This window comes from Coregonus lavaretus (assembly GCF_964263955.1).
Source record: "Coregonus lavaretus genome assembly, chromosome: 31".
NCBI classification, from domain to species: Eukaryota; Metazoa; Chordata; class Actinopteri; order Salmoniformes; family Salmonidae; genus Coregonus; species Coregonus lavaretus.
The window spans coordinates 11,744,816-11,757,830 of record NC_140018.1 but is presented as its reverse complement, the minus strand read 5'-3'; the positions used below and the strand labels follow the sequence as shown (position 1 = coordinate 11,757,830).

The 13,015-nt window shown below is 45.9% G+C and overlaps 1 protein-coding gene across 1 annotated transcript in view; it reads left to right on the top strand.

Annotated features, from left to right (window-relative positions):
- Positions 1 to 13,015, top strand: part of LOC311106993 (1-phosphatidylinositol 4,5-bisphosphate phosphodiesterase beta-4-like) — a 155,289-nt gene that overhangs the window by 140,836 nt on the left and 1,438 nt on the right. Inside the window, exons 31-39 of the mRNA XM_084149419.1 lie at positions 4,659 to 4,711; positions 5,073 to 5,138; positions 9,494 to 9,609; positions 9,788 to 9,863; positions 10,073 to 10,248; positions 10,890 to 10,991; positions 11,705 to 11,762; positions 11,949 to 12,035; positions 12,175 to 12,211. Coding sequence (XP_084005545.1) covers positions 4,659 to 4,711; positions 5,073 to 5,138; positions 9,494 to 9,609; positions 9,788 to 9,863; positions 10,073 to 10,248; positions 10,890 to 10,991; positions 11,705 to 11,762; positions 11,949 to 12,035; positions 12,175 to 12,211 — 771 coding nt within the window. The remainder of the gene's footprint in view (positions 1 to 4,658; positions 4,712 to 5,072; positions 5,139 to 9,493; positions 9,610 to 9,787; positions 9,864 to 10,072; positions 10,249 to 10,889; positions 10,992 to 11,704; positions 11,763 to 11,948; positions 12,036 to 12,174; positions 12,212 to 13,015) is intronic.

Below are 13,015 nucleotides of genomic sequence, written 5' to 3'. Positions count from 1 at the left end.
ACACTAACACACACAGGCACACTAACACACACAGACACACTAACACACACAGACACACTAACACACACAGACACACTAACACACACAGGCACACTAACAAACACAGGCACACTAACACACACAGACACACTAACACACACAGACACACTAACACACAGACACACTAACAGACACACTAACACACTAACACACACAGACACACTAACACACACAGACACACTAACACACTAACACACACAGACACACTAACACACACAGGCACACTAACACACACAGGCACACTAACACACACAGGCACACTAACACACACAGGCACACTAACACACTAACACACACAGACACACTAACACACTAACACACACAGACACACTAACACACACAGGCACACTAATACACCCAGGCACACTAATACACACAGGCACACTAACACACACAGGCACACTAACAAACACAGACACACAGACACACTAACACACTAACACACACAGACACACTAACACACACAGACACACTAACACACACAGACACACTAACACACACAGACACACTAACACACACAGACACACTAACACACACACAGACACACTAACACACACACAGGCACACTAACACACACAGACACACAGACACACTAACAAACACAGACACACAGACACACTAACAAACACAGACACACTAACACACCTAGACACACTAACACACACAGACACACTAACACTAACAGACACACTAACACACACACAGGCACACTAACACACACAGACACACTAACACACACAGGCACGCTAACACACTAACACACACAGACACACTAACACACTAACAAACACAGACACACTAACACACCTAGACACACTAACACACACAGACACACTAACACTAACAGACACACTAACACACACAGACACACTAACACACTAACACACACAGACACACTAACACACACAGACACACTAACACACACAGGCACACTAACACACACAGACACACTAACACACACAGACACACAGACACACTAACACACACAGACACACTAACACACACAGACACACTAACACACACAGGCACACTAACACACACAGACACACTAACATACACACTAACACACACAGACACACTAACACACACAGACACACTAACACACACAGACACACTAACAACACAGGCACACTAACACACACATTCACACTAACACACACATACACACTAACACACACAGACACACTAACACACACAGACACACTAATACACACAGGCACACTAACACACACACAGGCACACTAACACACACAGGCACACTAACACACACAGACACACTAACATACACACTAACACACACAGACACACTAACACACTAACACACACAGACACACTAACACACACAGACACACTAACAACACAGGCACACTAACACACACAGGCACACTAACAGACACAGGCACACTAACAGACACAGACACACTAACACACACAGACACACTAACACACACAGGCACACTAAAACACACAGGCACACTAACACACACATACACACTAACACACACAGGCACACTAACACACACAGACACACTAACACACACAGGCACGCTAACACACTAACACACACAGACACACTAACACACTAACAAACACAGACACACTAACACACACAGACACACTAACACTAACAGACACACTAACACACACAGACACACTAACACACACAGACACACTAACACACTAACACACACAGACACACTAACACACACACAGACAGACACACTAACACACACATACACACTAACACAGACACACACAGGCACACTAACACACACAGGCACACTAACACACACAGGCACACTAACACACACAGGCACACTAACACACAGACACACTATCACACACAGACACACTAACATACACAGACACACTAACACACACAGACATTCTAACACACACACAGCCACACTAACACACACACAGACACACTAACACACACAGGCACACTAACACACACAGGCACACTAACACACTAACACACACAGGCACACTAACACACACAGACACACTAACACACACAGACACACTAACACACACAGACACACTAACACAAACAGACATTCTAACACACACACAGCCACACTAACACACACACACTAACACACACACAGACACACTAACACACACAGGCACACTAACACACTAACACACAAAGACACACTAACACACACAGGCACACTAACACACACAGACACACTAACACACACACACAGACACACTAACACACACACACAGGCACACTAACACACACAGACACACTAACACACTAACACACACAGACACACTAACACACACAGGCACACTAACACACACAGACACACTAACACACACAGACACACTAACACACACAGACATTCTAACACACACACAGCCACACTAACACACACACACTAACACACACACAGGCACACTAACACACTAACACACACAGGCACACTAACACACACAGACACACTAACACACACAGACATTCTAACACACACACAGCCACACTAACACACACACACTAACACACACACAGACACACTAACACACACAGGCACACTAACACACACAGACACACTAACACACACAGGCACACTAACACACTAACACACACAGACACACTAACACACACAGACACACTAACACACTAACACACACAGACACACTAACACACACAGGCACACTAACACACACAGACACACTAACACACACAGACACACTAACACACACAGACATTCTAACACACACACAGCCACACTAACACACACACACTAACACACACACAGACACACTAACACACACAGGCACACTAACACACACAGACACACTAACACACTAACACACACAGACACACTAACACACTAACACACACAGACACACTAACACACACAGGCACACTAACACACACAGACACACTAACACACACAGACACACTAACGCACACTAACACACTAACGCACACAGACACACTAACACACACAGACACACTAACACACACAGACACACTAACACACACATACACACTAACACACACAGGCACACTAACACACACAGGCACACTAACACACACAGGCACACTAACACACACAGACACACTAACACACTAACAAACACAGACACACTAACACACACAGACACACTAACACACACAGGCACGCTAACACACTAACACACTAACACACACAGACACACTAACACACTAACAAACACAGACACACTAACAGACACACTAACACTAACAGACACACTAACACACACAGACACACTAACACACTAACACACACAGACACACTAACACACACAGACACACTAACACACACAGACACACTAACACACACAGACACACTAACACACTAACACACACAGGCACACTAACAAACACAGGCACACTAACACACACAGACACACTAACAGACACGCTAACACACTAACACACACAGACACACTAACACACTAACACACACAGACACACTAACACACACAGACACACTAACAAACACAGGCACACTTACACACACAGGCACACTAACACACACAGGCACACTAACACACACATTCACACTAACACACACAGACACACTAACACACACAGACACACTAATACACACAGGCACACTAACACACACACAGACACACTAACACACACAGGCACACTAACAAACACAGACACACTAACACACTAACAGACACACTAACACACTAACACACACTAACACACTAACACACACACAGACACACTAACACACACACAGACACACTAACACACACACAGACACACTAACACACACACAGACACACTAACACACACAGACACACTAACACACAGACACAATAACACACACAGGCACACTAACACACACAGACACACTAACACACACAGGCACGCTAACACACTAACACACACAGACACACTAACACACACAGACACACTAACACACACAGACACACTAACACACACAGACACACTAACACACACACTAACACACACAGACACACTAACACACACACTAACACACACTAACACACTAACACACACAGACACACTAACACACACACAGAGACACACTAACACACACACACAGACACACTAACACACACACAGACACACACAGGCACACTAACACACACAGGCACACTAACACACACAGGCACACTAACACACAGGCACACTAACACACGCAGACACACTAACACACGCAGACACACTAACACATGCAGACACACTAACACACGCAGACACACTAACACACACAGATACACTAACACACACAGACACACTAACACACTAACACACACAGACACACTAACACACTAACACACACAGACAAACTAACACACACAGACACACTAACACACACACAGACACACTAACACACAGACTAACACACACAGAAACACTAACACACACAGACACACTAACACACACACACAGACACACTAACACACACACACAGACACACTAACACACGCAGACACACTAACACACACAGACACACTAACACACACAGACACACTAACACACACAGACACACTAACACACAGACAGCTCGGAGCTGGTCTAGCCCTCTACAGTACATCACACACCACATTCACATTTACACAATTGAGATGTTTTTCCATTTCTGTCTTTGTAGATATAAATGCACTGGTGCCTCATGTGAACATTGATGACTTGAAACAGATGAAGGTGAGGCATAAGTTACCTTTACCCTGTTTGTTATTACTGGCCCCTAATATCTGACCTCTACCATCTAGCTTACTCCTAACCAGAACCTTAACAGTTCCCTAGTTCCCTTCCCTAGTATAACTTTATAATCTGGTAAATGTATTCACCAACATCATAAAACATTATCATGTTTATATATAATTTGTTTATCAGTATCAATAATATTTAACATCAGTCAGATATATCCTGTAGAAGAAACAGAGGGGGTAAATGCAGCACTGTCATTCCTCAAACAGGCTTTGTCTAGTGTCTTTGAGCTTGCTGTCCTTTGATTTAGTGAATTCAATCTGGTTTCAATAACCTGTCTCTCCTCTCTCCCCAGACGTACCTTAAACTGATTAAAAAGCAACAGAAAGAGCTGAACTCTATCAAGAAGAAGCACGCTAAGGTGGGTTGATGTTTTAGACTGCTCTTCTATTAACAGAGCTAACACTAGGACAGCTCATTCATCCTGACGTCCACACATTGATCGCGAGAAAGAGATGGGGAGAGAGAGAGAGAGAGAGAGAGAGGGGGGGGGGGGGGGGGAGAAAGAGTGATAGAGGTCTCTCCTTTCATCATTCACTGTTGTCTGACCCCCGCACGCACACACAAACACACACTCTAGAGTGCATCCTGTAACCTAAGGTGTTTGTATTTGATCTCACCAGAGAGTGGACAGACAGAAATTAGACTTGCTAAGATGACCCACCCCCTCACACATGCATGCAAGCACACACACACACACACACACACACACACACACACACACACACACACACACACACAGTAGCTAGACTTCAGTCACTAACACTCTGTCCTTATGAAATCTCTTCTTACGCAACAGCATGTGTGTTGTGAAAATATGTTATGGTTTGTATACTAAAGAGAGGATATCTTGTAGGGTTGACCATAGTAACTTCCTGCTGTGATGAGGTGTGAATGAAGTCAGGCGCAGGAGGTAAAACACAGAAGTCCAGAGTTTATTCCGTTTACATAAATAAAACGCACCCAACGTCAATACGAAACTATCACAAAGGAAATATTCCACCTTGGCAATAACAAATGGAAGAGTTGGAAAACGCGAGCGCCAGATCATGGTATTCGGGGGGGAATGCGCATGGTGGGGGTACCGTCTGGACTTTCCACCGTGGTCGCACCAACGGAAACACCTACCCGGACACTCACGCGACCACCCCGTAAGAACCCTCTGCGGCCATGAAAAAGTGGGGTTGTGAATGGCTAACCACGGAATACCTAAGACTACAGGGTAAGCAGGAGACTCAATAATCAAAAAAGTGATCTGCTCAACATGCGTCTCCTGTGTAATCGTGGTGACTGGTACAGTAACCTCTTAACGAACCCGGACCCTAATGGTCGACTATCAAGTGCTATGATGGGGATTGGGATGGATAGGGGAACCAATGAAATGCCTTGACGGCGTGCAAATGCCCTGTCCATAAAGTTCCCAGCTGCGCCTGAATCGATTAGCGCCTTACCCTGGGAAACTACCAGGTGATTGGGAAAGGAGATAGATAAGGTACAGTGCGCCGCAAAGGGCTCTGAACAATTTTGGGTGTTCGTTACCTGGGGTGATGCGTGAGTACCCTGCCTACCGCCTCCAGACCCAAAGGAACGTTGACTGCGATGTGAGGTGGATTGTCCCTTCGTGCCATCAGAGTGGCACTGTCGCTGTCCTCCTGCGCTCTCTCGACCGGCGGATCCCCCCAGCTCCATCTGCTCGGGGTCAGAGTTGTCCGGAGTGGGAACGGGCAGACCCCTATCAGGACGTCCTCTGGCTGCTAGCAGATTGTCCAGCCGGATGGCCATGTCCACCAGTTGGGAGCACAATAGCATGGCATCACGGCAGGCTAGCTCCCGTCGGACGTCCTCCCTTAGGTGGCACCGGAAATGGTCGATCAGGGACCGCTCGTTCCACCCGGACCCCGCTGCCAGCGTCCGGAACTCCAGCGCGTAGTCCTGTGCGGTCCTCGTCCCCTGCCTCAGATGGACCAGTCGTTTGCCCGCCTCTCGACCCTCAGGCGGGTGATCGAAAACGGCCCGAAAGAGGCGAGCAAACTCCTCGTAGTCCTCCAATGCGGCACCTCCCTCATTCCACACCTCGTTGGCCCACTCCAGGGCTCTCCCACAAAGGCAGGAAACGAGGACGGATACCTTCTCCCACTCCAGTGGCGCCGGCCTGATGCTGGAGAAATACAACTCTAGTTGGAGCAGAAATCCCTTACATCGCGCTGCCGTCCCATCAAATGCCGGTGGCCAGGATATCTGGATCCATCCAGGGGCTGGGGTGTAGGTGGCTGGATCCGGTTGACCAGCTGGTCTCGATAGATCGGGTCCTCTCCTCTCCAGGCGTTGTACTACCTGAAGAACCCGATCCATCACTTCCCCCAAGCTGGCCAGCATCGAGGAATGCTGCTGGACACTTGCCACAACTCCAGGCATGCGGTCTTCTCCTGCTGACTCCATTCAGCGGGTGAGTGATTCTGTGATGAGGTGTGAATGAGTCAGGCGCAGGAGGTAAAACACCAAAGTCCAGAGTTTATTCCCTTTACATAAATAAAACGCACCCAGTGTCAATACGATACTATCACAAGGGAAATATTCCACCTTGGCAATAACAAATTGAAGAGTAGCTCAACCGAGCTATGAAACAATGAAACAATCACTCACAAAGACAAGGGGAACAGAGGGAACACTTATACACATACTAAAAAGGGGAATGAGCACCAGGTGTGTGTGATTGACAAGACAAGACTTGACAAGTGGAGTGATGAGAGTGGGATCGGCAATAGCTAGTAAGCCGGTGACGACGAACGCCAAAACCTTCCCGAACAAGGAGGGGAGGCAGCCTCGGCGGAAGTCGTGACACCTGCTCTCTTTTCCTGTTGCATAACAGTTCTGACAGTCAGACTGATGTTTTAGAACAGATGTACCCACTAGCCAGGGGTTTAATCATTTCCACTAATGGTTTCTTAGTGTAAGTCTTCAGCTACAGTGGGGGAAAAAAGTATTTAGTCAGCCACCAATTGTGCAAGTTCTCCCACTTAAAAAGATGAGAGAGGCCTGTAATTTTCATCATAGGTACACGTCAACTATGACAGACAAATTGAGAAAAAAAATCCAGAAAATCACATTGTAGGATTTTTTATGAATTGATTTGCAAATTATGGTGGAAAATAAGTATTTGGTCACCTACAAACAAGCAAGATTTCTGGCTCTCACAGACCTATAACTTCTTCTTTAAGAGGCTCCTCTGTCCTCCACTCGTTACCTGTATTAATGGCACCTGTTTGAACTTGTTATCAGTATAAAAGACACCTGTCCATAACCTCAAACAGTCACACTCCAAACTCCACTATGGCCAAGACCAAAGAGCTGTCAAAGGACACCAGAAACAAAATTGTAGACCTGCACCAGGCTGGGAAGACTGAATCTGCAATAGGTAAGCAGCTTGGTTTGAAGAAATCAACTGTGGGAGCAATTATTAGGAAATGCAAGACATACAAGACCACTGATAATCTCCCTCGATCTGGGGCTCCACGCAAGATCTCACCCCGTGGGGTCAAAATGATCACAAGAACGGTGAGCAAAAATCCCAGAACCACACGGGGGGACCTAGTGAATGACCTGCAGAGAGCTGGGACCAAAGTAACAAAGCCTACCATCAGTAACACACTACGCCGCCAGGGACTCAAAACCTGCAGTGCCAGACGTGTCCCCCTGCTTAAGCCAGTACATGTCCAGGCCCGTCTGAAGTTTGCTAGAGTGCATTTGGATGATCCAGAAGAGGATTGGGAGAATGTCATATGGTCAGATGAAACCAAAATAGAACTTTTTGGTAAAAACTCAACTCGACGTGTTTGGAGGACAAAGAATGCTGAGTTGCATCCAAAGAACACCATACCTACTGTGAAGCATGGGGGTGGAAACATCATGCTTTGGGGGTGTTTTTCTGCAAAGGGACCAGGACGACTGATCCGTGTAAAGGAAAGAATGAATTGGGGCCATGTATCGTGAGATTTTGAGTGAAAACCTCCTTCCATCAGCAAGGGCATTGAAGATGAAACGTGGCTGGGTCTTTCAGCATGACAATGATCCCAAACACACCGCCCGGGCAACGAAGGAGTGGCTTCGTAAGAAGCATTTCAAGGTCCTGGAGTGGCCTAGCCAGTCTCCAGATCTCAACTCCATAGAAAATCTTTGGAAGGAGTTGAAAGTCCGTGTTGCCCAGCGACAGCCCCAAAACATCACTGCTCTAGAGGAGATATGCATGGAGGAATGGGCCAAAATACCAGCAACAGTGTGTGAAAACCTTGTGAAGACTTACAGAAAACGTTTGACCTGTGTCATTGCCAACAAAGGGTATATAACAAAGTATTGAGAAACTTTTGTTTTGACCAAATACTTATTTTCCACCATAATTTGCAAATAAATTCATTAAAAGTCCTACAATGTGATTCTCTGGATTTTTTTTTCTCATTTTGTCTGTCATAGTTGACGTGTACCTATGATGAAAATTACAGGCCTCTCTCATCTTTTTAAGTGGGAGAACTTGCACAATTGGTGGCTGACTAAATACTTTTTTCCCCCACTGTATATGGTCTGGCTGGCTGTAATGCTAAATTACTTGATTAGGAAAGGTTGGACCAAGCTATCTTAAGCTGTCTCTATCTCTGCAATAGTATCTCACTGTAAATCAGTTGTGACTTGATATCCTCAGTAATATGTTGTGTTTTGTTTTAGGATCGCACCATCATGCAGAAGTGCCACTGCACCCAGGTGGACAAGATGATTTCTCAGTACGACAAGGAGAAGCTGACACAGGACAAACTGCTGGAAAAGGCCATCAAGAAACACGGGTAAATATCAGGACCTGTAGATTGATCAATCAATTAATTATGAAATGTTTAAATAAACATTGAACATAAACATGTATCGTTGTATACCTGGCATCTGCACAAAGCCATTGGGTGTGTAAAATGAATGTTCTTTCCTGTCTCCACCTATCTAAGAAATACCTTTCTGTCGCCCCCACAGAGAAAACAACTGTCTGGAGTTGAAGAAGGAGACTGAGAGTAAAGTGGAGAAACTATCCACTGACCACAAGGCTAAGGTAACCTTCAGTTCACAGTCACGCCCCTCTGTCAATAGAAGGACATAGATTGTCTTTGTCAAACTGAATTCTATGAGTAAAAACAAGGGACTCCTGCACCTGCAGTGATTAGTTGAATAACATTACAGCAGCTCAGCACCTTAAGGAGTAGTTAGTGATGGTATAGTGTTTAGTGTATAAGTGTGTAGTGTGTATCCTGTGCCCTTCAGGTGAAGGACATTACAGCCCAGCACACTAAGGAGTGGTCAGAGATGATCAACTCCCACAGCAGTATAGAGCAGGATATGAAGGACATCCACGTAGTCCAACAGTGTGAACACCTCAAGAAACTACTGAGTGGAGTCCAGGAACAACAGACTCTATCGCTCAAACTGATCCACGAACGGTGAGAGAGAGAGACACATGCATATACAGTAGGTCAGGGCTCTTTAACCCTGTTCCTGGAGAGCTACCCTCCTGTAGGTTTTCACTCCAACCCTGTTCCTGGAGAGCTACCCTCCTGTAGGTTTTCACTCCAACCTTGTTCCTGGAGAGCTACCGTCCTGTAGGTTTTCACTCCAACCCTGTTCCTCGAGAGCTACCCTCCTGTAGGTTTTCACTCCAACCCTGTTCCTGGAGAGCTACCCTCCTGTAGGTTTTCACTCCAACCAATAATTAACTGGCGGATAAGCTCAATCAGGTTAGTTAAACCTACCGTAGGGTAGCTCTCCAGGAGCAGGGTTGGAGTGGAAACCTACAGGACGGTAGCTCTCCAGGAGGGTTGGAGAGCCATGCAGTAGACCCTACAGCTCAAAGTTAAACACAAACTGACAAAACAACTGACCCTACAGCTCAAACTGGAAATCCAGAGTTCTTCCTTGGGACATGATGTGTGCTATAGGTATGATGTCTCTGAATGAGGTCCCTAGTACAACAGATACAGTCTAACCATCTTGGCTACTGTGAGCTGTGGGTTTGTCCTGTCAGGTATATGTGTAGTTGATGAGGTTCCTTACCAGACTGTTTCGTGGTCCCCTACCCTCTCAGGCAGAGCAAGGAGATGCGGGCCAACCAGGCCAAGACGTCCATGGAGAACAGCAAGGCCATCAGCCAGGACAAGACCATCAAGAACAAGGCAGAGAGGGAGAGGTGGGTCACACTGCCCCACTCGCTAATCACCAACTGCCTTCGACTGCATGGAGAGTATGGGTTATGTCAGGATGAATATACACTGAGTGTACAAAACATTATAAACACCTGCTCTTTCCATGACATAGACTGACCAGGTGAATCCAGGTGAAAGCTATGATCCCTTATTGATGTCACCTGTTAAATCCACTTCAATCAGTGTAGATGAAGGGGAGGAGACAGGTTAAAGAATGATTTTTAAGCCTTGAGACAATTGAGACGGATTGGTGGGTGTGCCATTCGGAGGGTGAATGGGCAAGACAAAATATTTAAGTGCCTTTGAACAGGGTATGGTAGTAGGTGCCAGGCGCACCGGTTTGTGTCAAGAACCGCAACGCTGCTGGGTTTTTCACATTACACAGTTCCCAGTAGAATTAAGAATGGTCCACCACCCAAAGGACATCCAGCCAACTTGACACAACTGTGGAAAACATTGGAGTCAACATGGGCCAAGCATCCATGTGGAACGCTTTCGACACCTCGTAGAGTCCATGCCCCGACGAATTGAGGCTGTTCTGAGGGCAAAAGGGGGTGCAAATCAATATTAGGAAGGTGTTGTAAGTGTTTGGTATACTCAGTGTAGACGACAGTATATAGGTCCCCTATGAACAGCCCTTAAACTGTGTCTGTACTCTTAGAATCTTACAATCTCCTCCTCCTCATTCTCTTCCCAGGAGAGTTAGAGAGTTGAACAGCAGCAACACCAAAAAGTTCCTGGAAGAAAGGAAAAGGGTTGGTGTTCTATCTCCTACTAATTATAATGCTGTGACGCTGTTGAGGTGAATCAACTAGCGCCTTAGACTTGTAATGGTTTGCTTAGATGATACATGTTGGTGTTAAATTAAATGTATCTTTCTCCTCCTCCTCCATCTTTCTCCTCCCTCCATCTTTCTCCCCTATCCCTCGTTCCATCGCTAGTTGGCTATGAAGCACCAGAAGGAGATGGAGACGCAGGAGAAGTCTCAGAATGAACAGCTAGAGAAACTGGACAAGTTCAACGAGCAGGTATCTAACCGCTGATCTAGGATCAGATTACCACACAAACCATAGTTGTATTGTTTGTCATCATTTTTCACAGCCTGTACATGTATGTTACATGTATGTTCTCTCTCATCCCTATGGTTTGCTGGTTTTTGCACCACAGCTTTTGAAATCACATCATGCCAATAAACAGTGTCAAGGTAGGCGCTTCCATCCATCCCATCTTCCTAACCCCTGACCCCTCTCTCTCTTCTTCTCTTTCCCTCTTTCAATCCACCATCCCTCTCTCTCATCTTCTCTTTCCCTCTTTCAATCCACCATCCCTCTCAAATGTCCCATCTCGAATCAAGCACTAACACCCTGCTCCAATAATCATACAATGCTTCCTTCCATCCTTCCTCCCTTTCTTGAAGTAACCACAGATCTACCTGTGTGTGTCATTGGATATTCCCTGACCCTCCCTGTCTCCCCTTTGATTGGTCAACTTTTCCAACTCCAGTTTTCCTATTTCTTTTCAGTCTGTTTGAATCTGATGGTATCTGCTCTGTTTAGTCAAAGTGGATTCACTATAGCAGGTCCTTTCTACCTGTTAGAGCAGATTATGTTCTATGAGAGTGAGTGAGTGAGTGAGTGAGTGAGTGAGTGAGTGAGTGAGAGAGAGAGTTATGAAACCAAATGGCAACCTTTTAATATGCAGCACTCAGGGTGTCAGCAGTCAGTCCTGTCTACATGAGTCATTGATCATTATGATGAGTCATGGGAGTATTACGAAGCACAAGGACCCAGGAGACCTTCTACTGCTGTTTCACTGAGAGTCTTCCTAACACCTGGATATCATGTGACAGTATGCTGCAACATTGGGACAGGACGGGGGGATTCATTTGGGCTGGCATAATTTAGGTAGTTGTACTGTTATTGTAGTTTAAATCAATAAATGGCAGTGGAATTATGTCACTGCAAGTGTCTCTGGTAGAAGTGTGTGGATTCTTCTGTTGGTGTGTGTG